This window comes from Phyllostomus hastatus, unplaced genomic scaffold (assembly GCF_019186645.2).
Source record: "Phyllostomus hastatus isolate PE091 unplaced genomic scaffold, TTU_PhHast_1.1 phas_contig_86, whole genome shotgun sequence".
NCBI lineage: Eukaryota > Metazoa > Chordata > Mammalia > Chiroptera > Phyllostomidae > Phyllostomus > Phyllostomus hastatus.
The window spans coordinates 33736199-33762084 of NW_025333977.1; the positions used below are offsets into that span (position 1 = coordinate 33736199).

At 43.1% G+C, this 25886-nt stretch overlaps 1 protein-coding gene across 1 annotated transcript in view; it reads right to left on the minus strand.

Annotated features, from left to right (window-relative positions):
• Nucleotides 1-2470: 2470 nt before the first annotated feature.
• Nucleotides 2471-25886, minus strand: part of LIPH (lipase H) — a 47301-nt gene continuing 23885 nt past the window's right edge. The window contains exons 4-10 of the mRNA XM_045852087.1: nt 24665-24766; nt 19948-20037; nt 15268-15435; nt 13845-13940; nt 11802-11913; nt 8574-8747; nt 2471-5170 (exon numbers count right to left, since the gene is read on the minus strand). Coding sequence (XP_045708043.1) covers nt 5083-5170; nt 8574-8747; nt 11802-11913; nt 13845-13940; nt 15268-15435; nt 19948-20037; nt 24665-24766 — 830 coding nt within the window. The 3' untranslated portion in view covers nt 2471-5082. The remainder of the gene's footprint in view (nt 5171-8573; nt 8748-11801; nt 11914-13844; nt 13941-15267; nt 15436-19947; nt 20038-24664; nt 24767-25886) is intronic.

Below are 25886 nucleotides of genomic sequence, written 5' to 3' on the forward strand. Positions count from 1 at the left end.
CCTGCCCCGGGCTTAGATTCTAGAGGAAACCTTTCTTCTGGCCCTTCTCCTTGCGTGTCTGGTCTTCTTTAGCTTTTTTTTTTTTAACATTTATTTCCGTCATTTTCTCTAGTTATTTGTAGGCTCTCTGCCAGGCACTGGGAGATTCGAAGGCAAATCACGAGCCCTGCCCACAGTGTGCTTGCAGTGTAGTGGTCAAGACAGCCTTGTCCACAACCAGCTGTAACACCAACCAAATGCAGCCAGTGTAGAAGCAGGGGCTCCGTCCGGAGCGATGAGTTGGCAAGGAAATGACTAGTTGTTTGGTACATGTTGATTTTGAGAAGTCAACAGAATACAGAAAGTGAATGAGAAACCAGTGTTATTGAGCTTGTGTCAGCAGTGTGCTGGGGCAAGGAACAGAATAGTGAACAGGAAGGCAAGGCTCCTGCTCTTAAGGAATTTACTTTCCTTTGGTTGGGGGAGAGCATGGAGAAAGATATAATTACAGAACATGGTAAGTGCCATGGAGGAAACAGACATACCAAAGCTTATTCCACTCCAGAGAAGCAACTCATCTGCCCACTCATCTCATCACCTACTCATCTACCCACTTACAGATGAGTAGGTGAGCAGGTGTTCAGATGAAGTCACTCTGAGAGCCCAGAGCTGGGAGTGCTGAACAGGGCTCAGCCCTTGTCTGCCCCTCCTGAGCCCATGCACTTCCCTCTGCCCTGGACTGCCTCTCAACAAGCGGGTGAAAATGCAGAGCTCAGACTGAACATCAGATTTGGACATCAGCTGCCTCTAGAGAGAGTTGAAATGAGGGGAGGGGAGAAGTAATGTCAGGTGACATTCACTGAGTACTTAACACACTTAAGACCTCACAGTAATCGTTTTACATGCAATAATGTGTTTATTCCATATAATATGAAGCAGGGACTCTTAACAGCCCTCACTTTACAGTTCAGGACATGGGAGCTTAGGAAGAGTGAAGTCAGCAGAGGCCAAACACCAGCAAACACAGCATCTAGTCTCTTGCCCTCCTGTACCTTTGTGAGAGAAGACTGAGGTCAGAAGCCAGGTCAGGAAATCGTGGAACCAGTGAAAGAGAACCAGGCGGTTCATTCAAGGATGTTGGATGAGAAATGGAGGTGGGCAGGAGAGGTGCCCTGAGAGACCAAGCAAGACTGTTAGGAAAAGGACCAGTGCTCAGTGTCAGAGCCCGTGGAAAAATCCAGCAAGGAGATCTGAATGAAGGTTGTGGGATTTGGCCAACGGGAGGTGGTAAAGAACCTTTGACAGAGCTATTTTGGGAAATGCAAAATTTTCTACAGGCTCACTACCCAAGCCTCTGTTTGCTGTCCCTGACTTCCCACACCCCCCCACCCCAACTCCTGTTCTGATTCTTCTTACTCAACTTCTCTGCTTGGGAAGGAAGCCCTGGACTGTGCTCCCCACTCCCAACCTGCCTCCACTTTGACCTCAGTCTCCCCATTTCTCCTGGCCCCCAACCCAACACCTGCAGAGCCAACTCTAACCCGCCAGTGCACCGCCTGCAGGCTGCACCAGCCTCCATCAAGGCCACTTGTTTACAGTACATGCCCAGGCAGCCTGGCAAAGGACAGCTTCACCCCGCCACAAGGGACACATGCTGGACTGGGAAGCAGGATGGCTCAGGGAAGTAGAAGGCAAGAAAAGGCAAGAGGTTCCAGTGAAACAGCCAGGCACTTACCATGGCTCTTTGTCAACAGCACTCAACCTCCTTTTCTGGTGTATTCAGCTCCACAGAGAGCAATTGAAAGGAGCAGTTCTGAGGACCACATGATTTTGCTTCCCCACACCACTCCAACCAGTAGCGGCTGGGAACAGGAAGGCCACCTTCCCCAAGAGGATCCAGTGGCTGGTTCCTCTCCCTGAACTTTGGGATTAGACCACCTAATGAGTGGCTGAGGACCCTATGGTCCCAAGGACCCAACTGTCCAGCTGCCCTGTGGTGAGAGCCAAGCTGAGTCCGAGAGACTCGTGGCAGAGCACTAGGGTTAATAAAGGCCCATGAACTCTTGCTGCTGAAGGCTAGGGGCTGCCCCAATCCCTGTCCTTGCTCAGATCTGATGATTCAGCTCTTCCTGGTTTCTACAAGTAATCTCTTCAATAAAATTTGGGTTAGTATGGGTGGATGTCTGTCTCTAGCATCCCAGATCGCCTTGGCCAAGATAGGCTTTTTCAGGACTGAGAGCACAGGGCAGGAGTCCGAAGGTGGGCGCTTCTAAGTTTAGGGTTTTGGGCATAATGGTTGTGTGTTGATGTCTAAATCACAGTGGATGGGACCTCCTTCAAGTCCTAAGGCTGAGTCCACTCCATTCTCTTCCACAAACATTTAATGAGCACCTTCCTTGCACCTGACGTGGTGCTAGGTGCTGGGGCAGCCAAGACAAATGAATAGCTGCTGCTCTTGAGGCGCTCAGAGTCCCGGAGGGGGTGCAGACACAGAAACATATACATTACTGCATGATAAAGATGGTTACGGACGCACATTCAAAACTGGTGGAAAAGAAGGTGGTGGAAGGGCATCATGGGAAAACAAGCAAGGCCATCTTTGAACCATAGCTCCGACTCATCCAGAAATGCTGAAGGCCCTGGAGGGTTTTAGCCAAGGCACTAAAATGGGGGACAGCAAAATCTCCCAGGCTTCAGGCTTGTAAGCGTGCTCAAGAATGGTGTTGGGAACCTTTGGCAAGTTCAAAGAGGAGTGGGGAAACAAGCCAATCTCTTTTTCTCAGGGAGCCTGGGAAGTAAGCTAAGGGCCTCCAGGGATAATGAAGACAATAATAACAAAAGTGCCTGGGGGAGAAGTCAAAGGAAGAGAAGGGTGGGTGCCTCCAGGAATGTGCCCTCTGGCTGTGGGAGAGGAGGCCTTGACTTACAACTGAACTTGGTTCCACAGGCTCACGAGATAATGGAAAGTGTTCATTTAATCACTGTGTCCCAAGTGCAGGCACTACTCTGGCACACAGGTCCTGCCTCACAGAGTGATCTAGTGAAGAAAAGTATATATTAAACAAAGAATCACACAATTATTAAACAAATAATGTACAAAAATACAACTTTAAAAAGTGCTATACAGGAGAAGTCCATCGTGTTGTCTGGGAAATGAGGTCCAAGCAGACTTCCCCGGAAGACGTGACAACTGAGCTAAGATCCACACGAAGTAGAAGGTAATTGGTGAATATAGTCGGGAAGAGGGTAGCTTGGATTTGGGATTCTGACAGATACACTGACAAAGAGAAAGGAGGAGAGGGGCAAGGATAACAAGAGACAGAGTCCAAAGTTCCAGGGGCCTTGGGAGAGAGATTCTGACAAGAGTGGTCACACCTGAGACTGTTGCATGAAACTCACTGAAATTCATCTCCATTCCAGTGAACAAACTCCCCTCCTTCCTTTACTCAGTTACGCACCCACTCATCCATGCAGCCGATCCTCAGTGGGCAGAGCACCAGGCTAGGAGACACCAGGCGAAGCTGAGGGAGACTCGCTGGCCCAAGGAGTTTGTACATAATAGAAATGCTATTCCTGACAATTTCTTGCTGTTGTTTTGACCCGCTGCCTACCAGGCAAGGGAAGAAGGATGACGAAGTGACTGTGCTAAGCCACAAAATGCAGAACAAATGAAACTAAAACAAATCCGGGCCAATAGTGTATTTATCTCTCCATCCATAGTGGCTGAGGAAAAGTGAGGAGGGGGAGGGGTGACAAAATGTCCAGGTGGGCAGGACCGGCGCTGAGACATTTCTTTCAGACTTTAGTCATTCCCTGCAGGCATCCCTCACTTAAGTGAAAAACTCTGTATTACATATATAAAAATGTGCCACATGGAAATGTAGCTACAAAATTCTATAATTTATGGAATAGAGAGTCCATTTCTTTAAAATAAGAGCTGTTCTCACAGAAAGCAGTAGGACAATCACTTGGATGAAGAAGTCACCAGGACTGTGACACTCGGGAATCTCAGAACTCCCTACAGTGGCCACAGCTATGGGACACGTGAGGCCCACCCCTTTGTCTCTGTCCCTGTGCTGGGCATCTGGCCCCAAGGATGGCCCTTCCCTGGTTCTGGCCTCTCAGTCCTCAGCCCTCTGGGCCTCTTGGCTTGGCTGCTGTGGTCACTCCAGATCTATGGATCGCGCACAGTTCGGGGAAGCCTAAGAATTCCTCAAACTGGAGGCTTCCAGTGTTCCAAGAAAAGACCAGTTTATGCTTTGAATTCACATGTTAGCAACACAAGCTATTTAGCATTATTCCAAAAGGTTAATATTAATTACCCCTAACAGGTGGGATTGCGTATAACATATATTCACTTTGCATCTATGCATTTTCTAAATTTCCTTTAATAATCATGGGTCACATTAGTAATGAGGAAAAATAAATTTTTCCCACTTTAGAGGTCATCGGAAGCCAGGGGCGTGGTGTTCTTGCCTTCCCAGAGCACACAGCCCAAGAGAGAAGCCGGAGTTGATAAAGAGTAGCTCTCTTATTGCGTATTAGATAAGCCATATCAAAATAAATAAAAGTACATTCACATTTATCAAACCACTGACAGATGTGGCACCCACGGAGTTTCAAAGAATCCTTCCTACATTTGCCTCCCAGGCCCATGCAACAGCCTGTGAGGTAGGTCAGTCTCCGTTCCCTTCCGTACGTGGGGGCCTGGAGCAATTGGCACAGGGAAAGTGGAGTCGAGTCCAAAGTGAGGTCTCCAGCCAGTCCTTCCCTTTGAGATGCTCATCTGGCTGAACTGCCCAAGTGAGAGGTAGCAGAATCACAGGGTGGAACAAACGAGGCCCCAGGACGCAGCCAGACAAGGCGCTGGGCTGCAATAGCCTGGCTATTTCTGACTTGCCCTACTTAAGGGCTCCCTTCCCAGGACAGCTCTATAATGCAAAGCCATGTGACAATTTGCAATGTGACATCCATAGGACACTACTGGAAAAATCCCTGGTTTCTCCATACTTTCTGTGCCTTGAGGAAAAGGTGTGATGAGGCTTTTAAAAAGCCTGTCGTATCTTTCTTGATGTTATTGGTGTTCATGCATCCTGACAACATTTACATCTGCAACTTTGGGCAAAGAATAGGCCGGAAGACCGTTTCGGTGTTTTCCATCAGGACAAGATCGTACCGACACAGCTGGGGCCTGTGAGAAGAGGGTAACATATTCTTGTCAATAAAATAATACAAACACCCTCGTCTAGCAAAATAAATTGTATTACAGCCTTACCATATCAAATGAGTTAGCAATGATTTCTAATGTTATACAAAAGTGCTTCTGGTAAATGAGCAAAGTAATATCAACAAAAAGAAGAAAGCAAGATGTAGAATTTTATTTGATACATGATCTCAACTATATTTAAAAACAGTAACAGAAAGCAGATTAGAAAGAAATAACCAAAAGTATTAACAGTGGTTACCTCTGAATAAGGACATTATGTGGGATGTTTCTCTGCTTCCCAACACTTTTTGAACTTTCCAAATTTTTTAAATGAACATGTATTCCTCTGGTAATCATGGAAAAAAGTGTTAAGAAGTCCTATCATGCCTGGCTGGTGTAGCTCAGTGGATTGAGCGCAGGCTGCGAACCAAAGTGTTGCAGGTTTGATTCCCAGTCAGGGTACATGCCTGGGTTGCAGGCCATGACCCCCAGCAACTGCACATTGATGTTTCTCTCTCTCTCTCTCTCTCTCCCTCCCTTCCCTCTCTAAAAAATAAATAAATAAAAATCTTAAAAAAAAAGTCCTATTGTTTTTAGATGTAATAACTCTTCTTTTAGGAGAAACTTGTATTATTAAATGTTTTAGGGTAGCCTAAACCTTCAGGAAAAAGGTATTTATAAAGTACTAACTGTCCACATCACTTCCTGACTAGCTCCATCCAGGGACTGGACTCTAGGACCATGTGTGGCATTAGTAACAGAACATACACACCATCACAGCCTGTCTTCTCTCCCTTGTTGCTGTCTCTCTCTCTCTCTCTCTCTCTCTCTCTCTCTCTACACACACACACACACAACATTGTTGTTTACTGTTTTTGAACCAACTGAGAATAGGTCGTTTGCCACTTAATTCTTTTTTTAACATTTTTTATTGACCACTTAATTCGTTAGTGTGTATTCCTAAGAACAACAATATTCTCAGTGCAATTATCAAAGTTCACACTGATATGATACTTTCATATTGTATCAATGAAATACAATGTTCTGATTTTTCTGGACCATTTTTTATGGTACAAGTCCCTGTTCTATCAGTTTGCCAAATTATATGAGGTTTTCTTTTTCACAACAAATTATCAGCTTGTAAAACAGTGTGGTTAGAGTGGTTAGGGAGGAACTGTATAATTCTAAACATATAACATTATTTCCTTAGATTATTAGGTCATTTATCCTTAAGTACATAACAGTAAAATTCTCTTGGATTACTGGGCTAATTGTTTCTATCAAGTCTATTCTTGGAATAACTCAAGGGCTTCCAGCCAAGATGGAGGCGTAGGTAGATAGATACACTTTGCTTTCTTGCTTCCTTGCACAACCAAAGAAGCATAACAACCAATTTAAAAAACAAAAATAAGCAGAGCTGCCAGAAAGTCAAACTGTATGGAAGTCTGACAACCAAAGAATTAAAAAAGAAACATTCATCCAGACTGGTAGGAGGGGTGGAGATGGGCAGCCAGGGCAGAGAGGATACGCAGCAAGGTGGCGGCTGGCGGACTGGGGAGTCCCATATTTGCATGCCGATAAGCCAGGAGAAACAACTGGGGAGCAAGACAGACCATGCAACCCAGGGTTCCAGTGTGGGAAAATAAAACCTCAGCATCTCTGGCTGTAAAAACCTGTGGGGGTTACAGCGGTGAGACAAACTGCCAGTCTCACAGGAGATTCTATGGGAGGGTCCCATGGGGTCCTAGAAAGTACACAAGCCCACCCACCTGGGAATCAGCCCAGGCAGCACCTGAAAGGGCAAAATTCACTTGTGGGAAGTGGAGGAAGTGACTGAAAGTGGGGCAAGAGCTAAGCAAGTGGCATTGTTCCCTCTCAGACCCCTCCCCCACATACAGCACCACAACTCAGAGAAGTCAGTTGCCCCACCCTGGCAAATACTTAAGGTTCCACCTCTTACAATGTAACAGGTGTACCAAGACAAAGAAATATGGCCCAGATGAAAGAACAAATCAAAACCCCAGAAAAAGAACTAAACAATGAAGAGATAGTCAACCTATCAGATGCAGAGTTCAAAACACTGGTAATCAGGATGCTCACAGAAATGGCTGAGTACAGATGCAAAATAAAGGAAGGAGTGAAGGCTATACAAAGTGACATAAAGAAAACTATACAGGGAACCAACAGTAAAAGGAAAGAAACTGGGACTCAAATCAATGATTTGGAACAAAAATTAGAAATAAACATTCAACCAGAACAGAATGAAGAAACAAGAATTCAAAGAAATGAGGAGATGCTTAGGAACCTCTGGGGCAGCTTTAGACGTTCCAACATCTGAATCATAGGGGTGCCAGAAAGAGAAGAGGAAAAGCAAGAAATTGAAAACTTATTTGAACAGATAATGAAAGAAAACTTCCCCAGTCTGGTGAAGGAAATAGACATGCAAGTCCAGGAAGCACACAGAGTCCCGAAGAAGTTGGACCCAAGGAAGCACACACCAAGGCACATCATAATTATATTACCCAAATTAAAGGTAAGAAGAGAATCATAAAAGCAGCAAGAGAAAAACAGAGTATTACCTACAAAGGAGTTCCCATCAGACTGTCAGCTGATTTCTCACAAGAGACCTTACAGGCAAGAAGGGGCTGGATAGAAGTATTCCAAGTCATGAAAGGCAAGGACCTACATCCAAGATTGCCCTATCCAGCAAAGCTCTCATTTAGAATGGAAGGGGAGATAAAAATGCTTCCCAGATACAGTAAAGTTAAAGGAGTTCATCATCAAACCCTTATCATATGAAATGCTAAAAGGACTTATCTAAGAAACAAAGATCAAAACTATGAACAGTAAAATGGCAACAATCTCACAACTATCAACAACTGAACCTAAAACTAAACTAAATAAACTAAACAATAAACTAAACAAACCAACAATAAACTAAACAAACAACTGGAACAGGAACAGAATCACAGAAATGGAAATCACATGGGGGATGATCAGTGGGGAGTGGGAGGGGGGAAATTGGGAATAGGTAGCATAATTGGTAGGTAAAAAATAGACAGGGGGAGGTTAAGAATAGTATAGGAAATGGAGAGGCCAAAGAACTTACATGTATGACCCATGGACATGAACTAAAGTGGGGGGCGCTGGATGGAATGGAGGCACTGGGGGAGGAGGATAAAGGGAGAGAAAAAAGGGGACAACTGTAATAGCATAATCAATAAAATATATTTTTTAAAAAAGGTATATTCTTAGAAAACCCCTCATCTCCTTCATTGTGATTGATGAAGTCGAATTATAGCATTAGACCAAGCAGACTGGACCAATACCAACAGCATCTTTGGAAAGCAGGAGCTTGTCAACCCCAGCCTATCTATGTATGGCTCACCTCTCTGGATGGGCAAGCGACCTTAACTTCATTCGGAGAATCCTGAGCTTGTATGTCGGGCCTATTACAGATCCTGTGGAGAAGACCAAGGAAATGGCTGCCACTTTCTCCAGATCTTGATTAAATCTTGCAAGCAAACTCACTTGGTGGTATTTCTGAAATTTTGCTGGTTCACTAGAAGGAAGAGATAATATTTTTTAAATGGATATAGATTGCCAGTGAAAGAAAACACTTTTGAAGCTTACAAATCACAAGTGAGTGGGAGCCACTTGAGTCCATAGCCTGCAGTGGCCGATGATTGTGGGCAAAGCCCACTGGATTCCAAAGGACTGTGTAAGTGAAGCTGCTGCCCCCAGGACTGATGAAATGCTATGACCTCAGAAAGGTGTGTGCTGCCTGCTATATGCCAGGCAACTCTTGACATATATCTCCAATCCCCTGAAAAATTCTGCTAGGTATTATCTTCATTTTACAGACAAGGAAACAGATGCTTTTAAAGGATAAATTTTTGCCCTAGCTGGTGTGGCTCAGTGGCTTGAATGCTGGCCTGTGAACCAGAAGGCTGTCAATTCGATTCCCAGTCAGGGCCCATGCCTGGGTTGTGGGCCAGGTCTCCGTTTGGGGGCGTAGTGAGAGGCGGCTGATCGATCTCTCATGCACAGATGTTTCTCTCCCTCTCTTTCTACATCCCTTCGCCTCTTCCTAAAAATAAATAGGTAAAAAGTTTTTAAGGATTTTATTTATTTATTTTTAGAAAAAGGAAGGGAGAAAGAGAGGGAGAGAAACATCAACGTATAGTTGCCTCTCATGCACACACAGCTGGGGACCCACCCACAACACAGGCACATGCCCTGACTGGGAATCAAACCAGGTACCCTTTGGTTTGCAGGCTGGCACTCAATTCACTGAGCCACACCAGCCAGGGCAATAGGTAAAATCTTTAAAAAAAATAAAGGATGATTTTACAGGATGTGAATTATATCTCAATATTCTTCAAGGTTAAAAAAGAAATACATCTAACATGTGGATATAGGGAGAGTCATCAGGCAGACCTTGAATGTGACCCCATTTGTACCATAGTCTGGTAAGACTGGATAAACTCAAAGTACATACTATCATTTCCTTTACCTTGAATTGTGAAAATAATATTAAAATGTTAAAGTCTGTCTTGCAAAAAGAAGTAGCCATTATCTCCCATGTAATAGAACATGTATTTCCTCCCCTGCCCCATATACTCTCTGATTGGTGATGACTTTTTCACAAACATGACTAGGATGAGAATGATTAACCATGACTAAAATAAAGATGTTAAGGTCTCCATCATATGTATTCAAGACAAAAACCTCCAAATAAATTTAGGAGTTCATCCTTGGAAGAAATTTACTGTGTAAATTAAAACTTCTAAGACATGTAAAGGAATTATTGGCACGAATACTCAAATTTTGCTAGGTGAACACTTCCCATTATGTAACTGCACAATCTCCCCTGCTATTCCCTAGAACCTCCAGATGAGGTCTCTGCCTAGCTTCCTCACTGAAGGTCACGGCGCAGAAACCACCTGAGGCTGATTCCTCAAGGTGTGCTATACCTACCTAATGGTGCTCTCCCAGAAAATGCTGCCCTGCTGTGGGTTTGAGAATATTGACACTGTGGTGAGTTCTATGAAACAGAGCCATGAATAACCCTAAAAAAACCCCACACTACTCACAACCTTAAGTGTGGTGGGTGAAGGGAGCAATACAGCTCAGTGGGAGGAATGTAATATAGTAATTAAAGCTATGGGCTTTGGGGTTGGACAGACATGCCTCTGATTTTACCTAATTCACCCTGATCAGCTAGCTGTGTGATACTGACCACATTACTTGACCTCTCTGAGCCTCAGTTTCCTCATTCATAAAATAGAGATGGTAATACTACCTCTCAGGGTTCTAGTGAGAATTTCATTAGCCAATGTGTGCAATGAGCTTACTTCAATAAACAAAGGCTATTATTATTATTATTATTATTATTATTATTATTCAAGGATGCATTTTAAAAAGTCACCTCTAAACCACCCACCCACAGTTTCTAAATCTGCACAGTGAACCCATTAGGCACTTGCCAGTTTCAGATGACATTCTACTCGGTCTTCTACGGGTAAGGCTGAGAAATGACCCGAATGCCTTGCAGTCAGCAGGACCCAGGAAACACTTCCTGAGTACATGAGCAAAATGAGCCTAGAGTTCCTTTGCTTAAAGTACAGAGTTTAGGGTATTTTTTTTCTTTTTCTCAAATGTAGAAGTAATAGATGAAAAAATTATTAATTATTTTAAAACATATATAAGTATATAATACATACACACAATATATACAAAATTGAAAAAGTAAAGAGAAGCTGAAAACAAGCACTCATATTTCCACCACCCAAAGGGAAATCTAATGCTTTGTCATGTTTCTATTTCACTTTTCTAATATTGCCAAGCGAAAACCTCATATATATAGAGAATACATTGTTAAGTTTTATACTTAATATAATTTTATATCCTGATGCTTTTCACTTCACATATTATAAGCATTTTATTTAATTTTCCTGAAAACCTCAATGTATGAATAATATTCTATTATATGGGAATATTTAAATTAACCATTTCCTCATTATGGGATTTTTAAGGTGTTTCCAATTTTCTACTATAAGTTACATTCTCTGAGTTTTACAAACATACACACGTGTATGTGTGTGTGTACACACATATGTGTGTGTGTGTGTGTGTGTGTGGTGAGCTCATAAAAGAATAGAAACATACATGTATGGGGGTGGGTGTCTGTCAGGGTGGGATTGTTGGGATGGACCAAGAAGTTGCACTTTTGTTTTACGTTCTCCTTTACTGTTTAAGTCTTTCACAGCAGGTGAAGATAACTTCTGTAATTAAATGTTTAAACAAAGGAAGGGAGGAGGTGAGGGAGAAAAGGAAGGAAGGGAGAGAGAGAGGGTGAGAGGAGGAAGGGGGGAGGGGCAGAGGGTAGGGAAGGAAGAAGGAAGGACGGCAGAGGTAATCCTTGCACCAATCCATTTGTAAAGAGCCTGGGAGGTCAACAGCCACGGGAAGCAATTACACAATATGTCCTCTTATATCTTTTGTAGAACAAAGAAAAGTACAGACATGAAAATAAGAATAGGTATATTTGGGATTTAATTTCTCTGAGCAAAAAGGAAAATAGCAGACTGCAAACTAACCCAACCCAACTTACTGATTGATTTTGGATTCTGTGGTGTTTCCAGCTTTGTCTCTCAATTTGATTGTAATGGACCCTCTTCTTATGCTCTTGTTCCACGTTATAATATCCACAAAGTAATGATATACTGCAAAACCAGGAGAAACATGGTAAGAGAGAGAGGTATTCCCAACTGCTCCCCTAAAGGGTCAGTTCCTAAGAACCCAACCTCCCTAATAACTGAGTCTCTTTTTTAGTTCATTTCTAGTTTCTCTGCAAATATCCAGGGTAGAATTTTCTAATACTCCCTTCTATTCTCCTTGGTAAAGATGGCTTGAGTGACAGCAGAATTCAACGGTATCCAGTCGCCATGTTTAGGCAGCACCGTTGAATATCAGTGTTCCCACCTTACTGGCCAAGGTCTCGTGGCCTGCTGCTGACTGTGACCAGTTCACTTCAAACCCTGCCCATTTCAGAATACACCAGCAAGGTGCCATTAGAGACCCTCCACAGCCGACAAGGTCTTCCACAGCCTGGGCCATGTCCGCCAGCCTCCCCAGCCTCCCTCATCACGTCCTCAGTCATGCCACACCAGCTGCACTGCCAAGCTCCCTCTTGCTCCTGGGCCTTCCCCTCACCTGAATGTTCTTTTTTTTTAATTTTTAAAAAGACTTTATTTATCTATGTTTAGACAGAGGGGAAGGGAGTGAGAAAGAGAGGGAGAGAAACATTAATGTGTGGTTGCCTCTCACATGACCCCCACTGGGAACCTGGCCTGCAACCCAAGCATGTGCCCCGCCTGGGAATCGAACCAGAGACCCCTTGGACCTGAACATTCTTACTTTGCTGCCTTTGTCAACTCATCTATCAAGTTTCAGTTTAATGTCATTTCCTCCAGGAGGCCTTCATCGACCCTCAAACTAAATCGGATCTACCTCTTGGAGTTCCTATTATGCTCTGAGATTCTCCTATCATTAGCACACTTTATTTGCAAAAAGTCAGAAAAAAATGATAATCAAAAAAATGGTAAATGAATGGATATATCCATATAAATATTGCTTGAATAATATCTTATGGGGTTACGAAAAAAGGTAAATATACTACAGCAATAACTGAGAAAGAATAAAGGGACGATTACTCCTCTTTGTAATTTCAGCGGTAACACCTTATAGGCACCCGATAAATTCCTGTTCGGGTAAAGAGAGTACATGATGTGTTCAGAGAACTCCTCTTCCTCTCTGCTCTTTGCTCCCTAAGGTCAAGAATGCTTTGGGAAAATGGGGATCCCGCCACAATATTCGGATCTGCAACTCTCGGTCAGAGTTGCAGAGAAAGGGAAAGAGGCTCAGGGAGATGGCTGTCCCACAAGGGAGGGAGGGAGGGAGGGAAGCTCTGGAGTTGCCATGTCATGGCCTGTTATTATTGCTCAAGGGCTTGCCCCATCCGGACCTGGCAGACACAAAACCCTGGGCTGCCACACGTGGCCCTAAAGAAGGAGGGAAACCCAGGCACCTGCGGCCTCTTTTACAAGGGTTGCCTCCAAGAAAAGTGAAATGGGAGACAAGATTATAAGACATACATCTGCCCAGGAAAACCCCCGCTGGCTTCCCCAGGCATCGTATCTGCTACCCCATTTAGCTCCCATCTGGAATACCCAACCTCTCAGTGTCTCTAGCAGCTCAGCATGGCTGCTCTGGAGCTGGAACTGATGCATCAATGTGGCTGACACCTAATTTTCCCTAGCCCCAATCTCATGTCTCTTGGGGATCAAGGAATTTTCTGGAAGATGAAGTCAACCACTATGATTTGTTGAGATTTTAACCCTTCTACCCCAGGAGATAGGCATTTTTATCCCCATTTCACTTATCAGGACATTGAGACTCAGAGAGGTCAAGTGTCTTAACCAAGGCCACACAGCTAGTATGTGGTAGAGTCAGGATTAGACCTAGACCTTGCCAGTGCCAAAACCCAGGCCTCACCAAGGGCCTTCATTTGCTAAGAAGTAGCCAGGAGCTGAGACTCAGCCATTCTGAAAATAAAAGGATTGGGAAAAAGCAAACAACCACGTTCACCACTCACTGCAAAATGGTTTCTCCTCAGCTGTGTCAAAGAATGCTTTAGTCATAGGAGGATCCTTCTCCCTTAGATAATCTTTCCAAGTATCAGCATAATACCCTATAAAACAAGCAGGAGAAGTGTAACGCTCACATGTTATCATGGAAATGTAAGAGTGGCTGGGGAGGTACAGAGAACAATGAGTCACCCCGCCGTCACCACTGAGTTAGTCCCCCTCACACCAGCCTCACGCTGAGGACCAGAGAGCCCCCAGGCAGTGCCTGCCCAGCACCCGCCATACCCTGCCCCATGTCCTGTTCCTAAGAGCTGGGGCGTGAAGAAAGGACCCCTCTTTCTATTGACATTACATCACCCAGCCCTGGTTCTCAGTAGCAGAGCTGGGGAACTGGGGCAGACTAAAAATAGCACTGATATTTTTCAGGAATACATTCATTTTACAGTTAAAACAGATTCAGGTTTATACCTAGAATAGCATCACTCATGCAAACCAATGTGCTTTCTTGAACTACATTCGGGCCCCTGCTTTGTGGAACTATAAACGGGCCTCTAAATTGCACAGAACCTGGGTTTGCCATGTGACTGTGTCACTAAGCAGATAAATGTCCTCCTTCATGTTTGGGCATGCAGAAAAGGGTGGAGCCCCCCTCTCTCTCCTCTGTCCCCACTCCTAGCAAATGGCCTCTGCCTTCTGACTTAAATGATCTGGGGTGGGACCTAGGTATCAGCAATTTGAAAAAGCTCTCTTGGTGATTGCACTGCATAACTGAGATTGAGAAACCCTTGTCTATAACATGCCCTAATGTTAACTTAGGTTTTTCCTTTGGGAGCAATTAGAAAATTCTCATCACCATCTGGTTCCAAAGTCCTCACCACCTGAACTGTTTCTATTACCCCTGAGCAAACATCCAATCAGCCTCCATGGTATCTATCACGCTGCCCCACCCCCATACAATGCACACAGGAGCCAAAGCGTGGCACAACGGCACTTATAGAAGACACAACTTGTTGGAAGGGATAATTCTGCAAGGCTCGTTTGACAGAAGGGGTCACGGTGACTTTCCCCCCAGCAGAGAGGTAGTGTGCAAGGAGAGGGTGTTCCTGTCTGTATGGGAGCAGGCTATACAAGGTGACTGTGCCCTGGATGGGCTTAGAAACTCTTCTGGAACCTTCTTTTTCATCCTAGAATAGAGTGTCCAGAGAGGTTGCACTACCTTCTGGATGAAATCCTACTCAGACGGCTTTTCTGACACTGGTTAGGAGACCCCAAAGGACTTCATGCAGCAAACTGGCTAGGAAAGGCTGACCAGGTAAATTTTCGAAAAGCACACAATTTTGAGGCTCAGTTCTAGAGACTAAAATGGTGCTAGGGTTCCTTCCAAAGATTCGCTCCCGGCTAGCCAGAGGGGAGACTGCTCATTGGACTCACCCGGAACTGGACAGGGCTCCTGCTGCGGGGCGCCACAGCTGACACACTTGCCGTTCCTATAGTCCCGGTAGGAGTCGCAGGGATATGCAGTAACGGCACAGTTCTCTCTCAGGGAGGAGAGGTACAGGTACACGGACCTCTGGTGGTCACACTTAAAGTACTGAAGTCCTGGGTTGTAAAAGGAATGGTTAAAGAATGGAGCAGAAGCCCTGGCTGGGCAGCTCAGCTGGTTAAAGTGTCATCCTGATATGCCAAGGTTGCAGGTTTGATCCCTGGTCAGGGCACATATGAGAATCAACCAATGAATGCATAAATAAAGTGAAAAAACAAATCAATGTCTCCCTCTCTCTCTCTCTTTCTCTCCCCTCTTCTATCTCTCTCTCTCAAATCAAAAAATAAAAACAAAATAAATGAATAGAGCAGCTGTAACATTTAATAATAGTACATCACATATGATATGCACACACACACACACACAATTTATCATGTCTCCTATATACCAGGCACTGTACTAATAGCTTCGACATATTCTATTCCATTTAATCCTTATAAAAACCCATAGATCAGGAATCAGAGTGGAGAGTGACAGGAGGGAAAAAGAAGGTAGGCATGACTGTCCCCGTTTGACCTAGCAGGATATTGAGACTCAGAGAGATTAAATGACTTGCCAAGGTTACACAGCTATTATGTGGTAGAACCCTTCCTTTGTCAAGTGAAACAGAGGAGAAAAATTCAATGGTAGTCAGAGATTCCCCAGAGGTTTTCAGCAGAAGTCCAGAACATTTAAATGAAGACATCAAAAAAAGAAGCCATGGTGGGGGAGGGGACGTTGGTTGAGGAAGATCCCCAAGGAGGGCAAGCAGAGGAGATAGCTTTGAGAAAGGATGGTGGGAGACGCCATCCTGGGTCCGGATGAGGTTACTCAGACAAGGTTCCAAAGATGAGTAATCAGTGGAGGTAAGGATCTGAATAGGAAACAGTGAGCCCAGTGAACGGAGGAGTCATGTCTGTGAGCGAGTGGTCTGGACAGCTCTGGACGCTGGAATCAGATCAATGTTCCTCTTTCTTCAAAGTTTCCACTTAGGCCCACTTAGGAAGCTAATATTTATTTACTGTTTCTGGGTCTTCCACTTGCAAAAACAATGAATAACAATACAGAGGATGTCCTTTATAAGCAGAGCATATTATCTTTGTCTACTCATGGATGTGGGACAGGATTGCTTACCATTTATGGTACCATACAGTTGGCCCTATTATGCCATTTCATTCAAGTCATTTTCAAACAGCACATCCTTCCTGTGAGGCCATATAAGCTACCATTTTGTAACAAGATCATCTTTTTCTAGACCATTTAACTTTCTCTAGCAATGGTGAAATATAAATTTAGAGCACTTAGGAATGGGTTTTTAATTTGGTCCCTCACCCCCCTTTTATGTTGTCTTCCAATTACCCATTTTCTTTATCCTCACCTGAGGACATTTCTCCATTGGTTTTAGAGAGGAAGGGAGAGAAGGAGAAACACCAGTGTGAGAGAAAAACACCGATGTGAGAGCGAAACACCAATCAGTTCCTCCCACATATGCCCTGACCGGGGATCAAACCTGCAACACAAGCATGTGCCCTGACTAGGAATCAAACCAGCAACCATTCAGTTTATAGGATGATGCTCCAACCAACTGAGCCACAATGCCCAGGGCCAACCATGCACTTTTGTTTTGTGAGTTCTTTTTCTCATTATAAAGTAATATGTGAGGTCTGTCCAGCCATTGTTAATATAATGAGAACAGTTTGCACACCATCAAGGTAACCTGGAAGCCAAGGAGAGTGTTCATGTGCATGTGTGAACAATGATGACTTCACTGTACTAGTCAGTGGGGGCAGTAGACACCATTGAGTGAGCATGTGTACTGTGTGGGCATTGCATTCAAGATTACTGAGCAGTAGAACAATGATTCTGCATCAAATTTTGCATTAAGCTTGAACATTTCTCCACGGAAACTATTTGGATGATTCTGAAGGCCACCACTATGGACAATGGATGATTAGCAGCTTCGTCACAACAAGGCGTCTGCTCATGCATCACATCTCTTGCAAAGTTTTTTGGAGAAACATCAAATCACCCAGATGACTCAGCCCCCTACAGCCCAGATTTGGCACCCCACAACTTCTGGCTTTTCCCAAAACTAAAATCAACTATGAAAGGGAAGAAATTTCAGACTGTCGGTGAGATTCAGGAAAATACATCAGGGCAGCTGATGGTGACTGGGAGAGCTGTGTGAGATCCCAAGGTGCCTACTTTGAAGGCAACTGAGGCATCATTGTCCTACGTACAATATTTCTTGTATCTTGTATTTTCTTTAATAAATTTTCCTATCTTTTATATTACATGGCTGGACACCTTCTGGACAGACCTCGTATGCTCATTAAGAAAATACAAAATAAAGCCCTGGCTGGCATAGCTCAGTGGATAGAGTGTGGGCTGCGAACCAAAGTGTCGCAGGTTTGATTCCCCTCCAGGGCACATGCCTGGGTTGCAGGCCATAACTCCCAGCAACCGCATATTGATGTTTCTCTCCCTCTCTCTCTATCTCCCTCCCTTCTGTCTCTGAAAATAAATGAATAAAATCTTTAAAAAAATGATCTTTATTTAAAGTAAAGCATCAACAAAATGATATTTAAAAAAAAAGAAAATACAAAATAAAGATTGCTCTATCCAGCAAAGCTTTCATTTAGAATGGAAGGGCAGATAAAGTGCTTCTCAGATAAGGTCAAGTTAAAGGAATTCATCATCACCAAGTCCTTATTTTATGAAATGTTAAAGGGACTTATCTAAGAAAAAGAAGATAAAAAACATGCATAGTAAAATGACAGCAAGCTCACAACTATTAACAACCACACCTAAAACAAAAACAAAAACAAACTAAGCAAACAACTAGAACAAGAACAGAACCACAGAAATGGAGATCACATGGAGGGTTAGCAACAGGGGAGTGGGAGGAGGAGAGAAGGGGAAAAGGTACAGAGAATAAGTAGCATAGATGGTAGGTAGAAAATAGAAAGGGGGAGGGCAAGAATAGTATGGGAAATGCAGAAGCTAAAGAACTTATGACACATGGACATGAACTAAAGGGGGGAATGTGGGTGGGAGAGGGTGTGCAGGGTGGAGGGGAATGAAGGGGAGGAAATGGGACAACTGTAATAGCATAATCAATAAAATATATTTTAAAAAAGAATAGGAGGAAATAACCTAAAAAAAGAAGAAAATACAAAATAATAGAAAATAATGATGCAAAAATCACATAGAGGTCTAATATCCATTGATCACCTTGTAATTGTTTGGAGCATTTATGTTTAGTCTTCTCTTCTGTACTTACACGCATATAAATATGCAGTTAAAAATAAGTGGGGATCATGCTGTACAGTTTGTGTCTTTTTCCTTTCATATCACACTGTAAGAATTTTCATTAATTTCTGAAAATAAGACTTTTAAAAACTATATTCCTTTATGTGGGTGTACCATATTCATTTAATAATTTTCTTATGTTGGACATTTAGATTACTTCTAAAAATCTAACTACAGGGTCTGGCACAAATAACACCCCATTTTTATTACAAAATCTTTTATTACAAAATCATAAGCACGTAATTCTGTAACATAACACTATCACACTCAAGCACACCATACAACACTTTAGATGAAATGTTCAATTTGCAGTCCATCTCATGCAAGACATGCGTGTACCCTACCAACCACATTCAAGCAGGCATTACTTTTGCAGGACCCTGTACTGTAAATGACACTATGTTAAATACCTTTGCCCTCTAATTTTTGTCCATATTTCCTATTATTTCTCTAGAAGAAATTTCCAGATATGAAATTTCTAGGTCAAAGACACACCTTTCCAAGAGAGACAAATAATTCATAATAGCTTTTAATTATTTAGTTATGGATATTAAAAGTAGTATATTTGAGCCCTGACCAGGATGGGCATTGTTCTGCAAAGCAAAAGACCACTGGTTCCATTCTCAGTCAGGGTACACGCCTGGGTTGTAGGTTCAGTCCTTGGTCCTGATTGATGTTTCTCTCCTTCTCTTTCTCCCTCCCTTCCCCTCTCTCTAAAAATAAATAAAATCTTTATTTAAAAATATATAAACAACAGTTTTAAATTTATAACATATTTATACCACCTCTACCTTCTCAGGAATATTTTTTTTAATTTCTTCTGGCTAAATTTGCTGCCATTTTGTCTTTCTTTTTTTTTTAAGATTTTATTTATTTATTTTTTTTAGAGAGGGAAGGGAGGGAGATAGAGAAAGAGAGAAACATCATGTCTGGGTCTGCAACCCAGGCATGTACCCTGACTGGGAATCAGAAGGAATGTTTTTTTAAAGATTTTATTTATTTTTAGATAGAGGAATGGAGAGACAAAGAGAAGAAGAGAAATATCAATGTGTGGTTGTCTCTCAAGCGCCCCCCACTGGGGACCTGGCCTGCAACGCAGGTCTGTGTCCTGACTGGGAATTGAACCAGCAACCCTTTGGTTCGCAGGTTGGCACTCAACTAAGCCACACCAGCCAGAGCTCAGGAATACTTTTTATTAAAAACTATCCCACATAGAATATCAAATTTTTTAAATATACCTTTTTAAAGACAAAAATATATAAAGTATTTGCACTTACCTCCCAAGATTGTTTTGGGACAACCAGGTTGATCCACTCCTCCATTTGGGTAGAAGTCTATGTTTCCTAATGGTTCCCTGTAGCCCAGGGCTAAAAGAGAGCACACTGTGTTTTAGACTGCTTTGAACTGTTCACATCTCATCACTCATTTGCCTGCAGGAGTTGGACAGGGGTTGTATTATTATTAATTATTATTATTCTATTTATTTCAGTTTAAATATTTTTCCCAAAGTTACCCAGCTAGTTAGAGAGTATCATTGCTGTACACACATACGCACACAATAACTGGGAGACTATGAAGACAGTGATAGAGCTTATTTCTGATGTTTCTGAAGACCTAAGAGAGTTTGGTCACTCATTCACTGCAAGGCTGATAAAAGGATAGTTTTCTTCATAACATTTCTCTGGAGCCCTCTATTTTCTGGGTGCTTCTTAAGCCTCTACTTGAATTTGTGTAAATATTTAATGAATAAGAAACAGGGAAGAATAAATTTTTACTTAGTAGAAAAAAATTTTAAATTTTGGGATCTAGTATGGTAAAGAGATTGGAAAATCTTCTAGAAAACAGCGACCTAAAAAACTATAGATAGATTTAATAATTGCCTATTCTCTTTACCCTTGCAGCCCCCAAATAATCAGTAAAATGCTTGATTAAAAGGATTATTTATATATGTACAATTGGGGACCCCCCAAAAAAAACAGAATTAGCTTCTGGAAGGCAGACACCTTGTAGTACAGGCTTCCCCGGCTAGGCGGGTGTTCTAGGAACCCATCTGTAACAGTGTGCCAGCTGGCATTGTTGGGAGAGGCTGCATTCGGCTTTGGTGAACTTTTCTAAAGACCCTTTCAAATTGTTTGCCCATGTCATGATGGGTGATTTACAAGCACACCTACCTGCCCATACCTCGATGAGTATTCAGCAGTATTTGACCAAAAAATGGCATGATCCCCCATGTCCCACCCTCCCTATTCACCTGATCTCACCTGAGTGCCTATGTTTTGTTTCCTCACATGAAAAAAGTTCTCAAAGAGAAATGTTTGTTGACATGGAGGAAGTAAAACAAACAAACAAACAAAAAGGCAGAAGCACTAAAAGGCATCAAAATCGACAAGTTCAAAAGCTTTTGGAAAAAAATGTCTTCTTAGGTGTATTGCATCAAGTTGAGAGTACTTTGAAGGTGACTGAAGTTTAGAAACTTCTGGCCAAGATGGAGGCTTTGCTTCCTCACACAAACAAAAGAAGGGCAACGACCAGTTTAAAAACCAAAACCAACCAGAACTGCCAGAAAATTGAACTGTATGGAAGTCCAACAACCAAGGAGTTAAAGAAGAAACATTAATCCAGACCGGTAGGAGGGGTGGAGATGGGCAGCTGGGGCACAGAAGATGTGTGGCGCGGCTACGGCTGGCAGACTGGGTGAGTGAGGCAGCAGCTGGTAGAGCGGGCGGTCCCACAATTGCGTTCAGATAAACAGGAAAAAACAACTGAGGAGCGAGACAGACCACACAACCCAGGGTCCCAGTGTGGGGAAATAAAGCCTCAAACCACTGACTGAAAAAACCTGTGGGTGTTGTGAAAGCAGGAGAAACTCCCAGCCTCACAAGAAAGTTCACTGGAGAGACCCACAGGGTCCTAGAACATACACCCAGGAATCAGCACCAGAAGGGCCCAATTCGCTTGTGGGTAGTGGGGGAAGCAACTGAAAGCAGGGTGAGAGCCAAGCAAGTGGCATTGCTCCTTTTCTGACCCCTCCCCCACATACATCACCACAATGTAGAGACGTGGGTTGCCCCACTTGGAGAATACCTAAGGCTCCACTGCTTACTACATAATAGGTGTACCAAGACAAAGAATATAGCCCAAATAAAAGAATAGATCAAAACTCCAGAAAAAGAACTAAGTGACAAGGAGATAGACAACCTATCAAATGCAGAGTTCAAAACACTGGTAATCAGGATGCTCACAGAAATGATTGAGTATGTCTGCAAAATAAAGGAAGAAATGAAATAACAGGAAGAAGTAAAAGAACAAAGTGAAATAAAAAAATATATATATGGGGAACCAACAGTGAAGGGAAGGAAACGGGGACTCAAATCAATAATTTGGAGCAGAAGGATGAAATAAACATTTGACCAGAACACAATGAAGAAACAAGAAATCAAAAAAAATAAGGAAACCCTGGCTGGCGTAGCTCAGTGGATTGAGCGCGGGCTGCAAACCAAAGCATCGCAGGTTCGATTCCCAGTCAGGGCACATGCCTGGGTTGCAGGCCATGACCCCCCTGCAACTGCACATGGATGTTTCTCTCTCTCTCTCTCTCTTTCTCCCCCTCCCTTCCCTCTCTGAAAATAAATAAATAAATAAAAATAAAATCTTTAAAAAAAAATAAGGAAAGACTTAGGAATCTCTGAGACAACTTAAAACATTTCAACATATGAATCATAGGGTTACCAGAAAGAGAAGAGAAACAGCAAGATTGAAAACTTATTTGAACAAATAATGAAGGAAAATTTCCCCAATCTGGTGAAGGAAATAGACTTCCAGGAAGTCTAGGAAGCACAGAGAGTCTCACAGAAGTTGGACCCTGGGAAGTACACAAGACACATCATAATTAAGTTACCCAAGATTAAAGATAAAGACAGAATCTTAAAAGCAGCAAGAGAAAAGGAGACAGTTACCTACAAAGGCGTTCCCATGAGACTACCAGCTGATTTCTCAAAAAACACCTTACAGACAAGAAAGAAGTATCTCCAGGACTGGAAAGAAGTATTCAAAATCATGAAAGGCAAGGATCTATATCCAAAATTACTCTATCCAGCAAAGCTATCTTGTAGAATGGAAAGCCAGATAAAGTGCTTCTCAGATAAGGTCAAGTTAAAGGAGTTCATCATCACTAAGCCCTTATTACATGAAATGTTAGAGGGACTTATCTAAAAAAAGAAGATCAAAACTATGAACAGTAAAATGACAATAAACTCACAACTATCAATAACTAAACATAAGAAACAAAAACAAACTAAGCAAATAACTAGAACATGAATGGAATCACAGAAATGGAGGTCACATAGAGGAAGGTTAGTGGGGAGGGGGAAGGAGAAGAATGTGGGAAAAGGTACAGGGAATAAGAAGCATATATGGTAGGTACAGGATAGACAGAGGGAGGTTAAAATCAGAGGGAGGTTAAATAGGAAATGGAGAAGCCAAGAACTTATATGTATGACTCATGGACATGAACTAAGGTCAGGGAAATGCTAGAGGAAGGGGTACAAGGTGGAGGGGGATAAAGAGGAGAAAAAAGGGGACAATTATAATAGCATAATCAATAAAATATATTTTAAAAACATAAAAAAAGGTGACTGAAGTTTAAATATGTAAGAGTAAATACACAATTTTTTATAAATTTTGGGGGTCCCCCCTTGTACACACAGTTTATACATTATTGGAATAATAATAGTTATTATATATTGAGAACCTATACATGTTTGTGAGCATGATGCTAGGTGTTTTACACACCTTCTAACTTCACAACGTCTGCAAAGCAGCCATTGGTAAATTGAGATGAAGTAACTGAGAAAATACTGAGGCTCAGGGGACTTTAGGAACAAACACAACCCACTAGAAAGAACAAAATCAGGGACTTGAGTCCATCTCTGCGTACTACAAAGTTTATATATCAGTACTTTGTATCCTGGCTGGTATGGCTCTGTGGGTTGAGCACCAGCCTGTGAATGGAAAGGTTGCTGGTTTGGCCCAGCTGGGGGCGTGAGAGAGGCAACTGATCAATGTTTCACTTCCTTTCTTTCTCCCTCCCTTCCCCCCACTCTAAAAAGATAAATAAGACCTTAAAAAAAAGTTTATAAACTTTCCTTCAAAGTTTACTTCTTTCCAAGAATAAAAAATAAACTGCTCTATTCCATCAAGCATTAGAATGTCAGTGAGGTACTGCACTTAAATAAGATAAGACTTTGCAACAACACATTAAGAATTCAGCTGTTTCTCAGGGACATTTCTCTAAGGCAAACAATCGCTGAATACCACACAAGAGTACCCAGGACAAGTGGTCAAGGGTTTGTTTTTTTCTTTTTAGGTGGTTGTATCACAAAAAGGGTATACGATTAAATGATCACGCTGCTCCGTCCCCTCAGCCCTCCCCAGGTTCCCACGCCAGCTCTTCTCCCAGACATCTGGATATAAAGACCTATCCTTAACACCACCCCAAACCCCATGACAGGTACCCAACTCCAGGTAGGAAATCAGCACCAACAGAGACAGAAAGGGCCAGGAAGATCCACAAAGAGGTGGCAGTTCAGAATCAATCACTCTGTGTAGAGACATACACCACTTGGCCATGTATTTCTGCTTTAGGAAAGAATGAGAAAGAACCAATAAAAACAGAAAATCGTGCTTCAGGATCCAGTTGTACATATGGAAACCCCTGTCCACAAGGTGTGCAAACCAGCCTGTGCTCAACTGGTCAGGATGGTCACTATGAAAACAAGAAGAGACCATGGGACAAGCACCGCCACTCCAGCAAGAGATCCTGCGTGCCTGTCAACCAGCTTCCCATCAAAATCTCCGTGGATTTGGAACCCTGCCCCAAAAGGAGGAATCTGGAGGAACCTGATCTTCCCCTGCATGACAGTCCCCCGCCCCGGTGCAGGAGAGGATTCCGTGGGAGTCTGGGAGGTCACTGACACACAAGGACAGGAATGTTACCGTCAATGTCGGAATGGATGACGTCAACGAACTGTGCGTCACTGGGATCTAATCTGTCCTCAGGCGGTCTCCCGTTGAATAAAGGGCCAGCGGGGTCCAGACCTGGAAGGAAAACAGAGTGGGTCTGGCAGCCCCTCGCCATGAGTCACCTGTGGCTGAGCTTTTGATCCCCACCCCCTTGAGGATGGCTCACAGGCTGCAGGGCACCCTCAGGTAGGCAGGCACTCACATTCCCATCCTGCTCCGTCAGGCTGCTTTGCACAGCCCTGTAGCCTTTTCCCACAATAGAGATGGTTCCCTGGCAGTGTCCCCTGAGAACAGCGTCCCAACTCCGTCAGGAGGCATATCTGTGCTCAGCTCAACAGCAGAGAGTACACAGACATGTGGGGAGCAGGGGTGTGGGGATAAACTGGTTCCTCAGGAAAAAGCATCTAAGGGTGCATGTAAAAAACAGATGCTATACTTATCTTTATCCTATTTTAACAGTTTCCATTTTTATTCATATATACTAGCTCATAAGCTCCATATCACAAGCCTGAGGGAAGCAGGGTAGCTATTCTCATTCCCATTTTACAGATGAATGAACTGAGGTGCAGAGAGATCATGTGTCTTAACCCGAGCCACAGACTCACACTGCAATCACCACTGAGTGTGGTAAGCTCAGCAGTGAAGAGTGAAACTCTCCGGTCAGACCAGGTACTGAAAAGGAAAATAAAGTGGGTGTCAATTCCTATGGAGTTGACCCAGCCCATAAATGCCTGGACTTATTTCTTGCTCTTGGTCAATGCTAGCTGGGCATTCCTCACCAACGTTGTGAAACAGCTGTAAAAACAAGACGGCAGCTCCCATGATGCTGTAACCACAAAATAAAAACTTTAACTAAAAACCAAAAACAAAACAGGGGAGGTTCAAATAGGCCCTGCTCACTAGAAACCTAAGGGAAGATTTCAAGGGACACATTGAAGATTTTATCTATGAATTTCATTTTCAATAACACCTCCCCACTTCCTGGTGTTATGTACAAAACCCAAGAAAGCATCTTTGCCTCAGCTTTCCTGGTTCTAGCCTCAATCTCTCATTTCTCTTCTCCCAACACTGTTGCTTCCCCCATATATCTATATCTGCTTGTCTATATCTGCTTCATTTCCTTATCTCCTTCCTCCTCCCACACGGGAAGCCTTTCTCATTCCCCTGTCTGCTCCTGACTGAAACTGATGCTGGA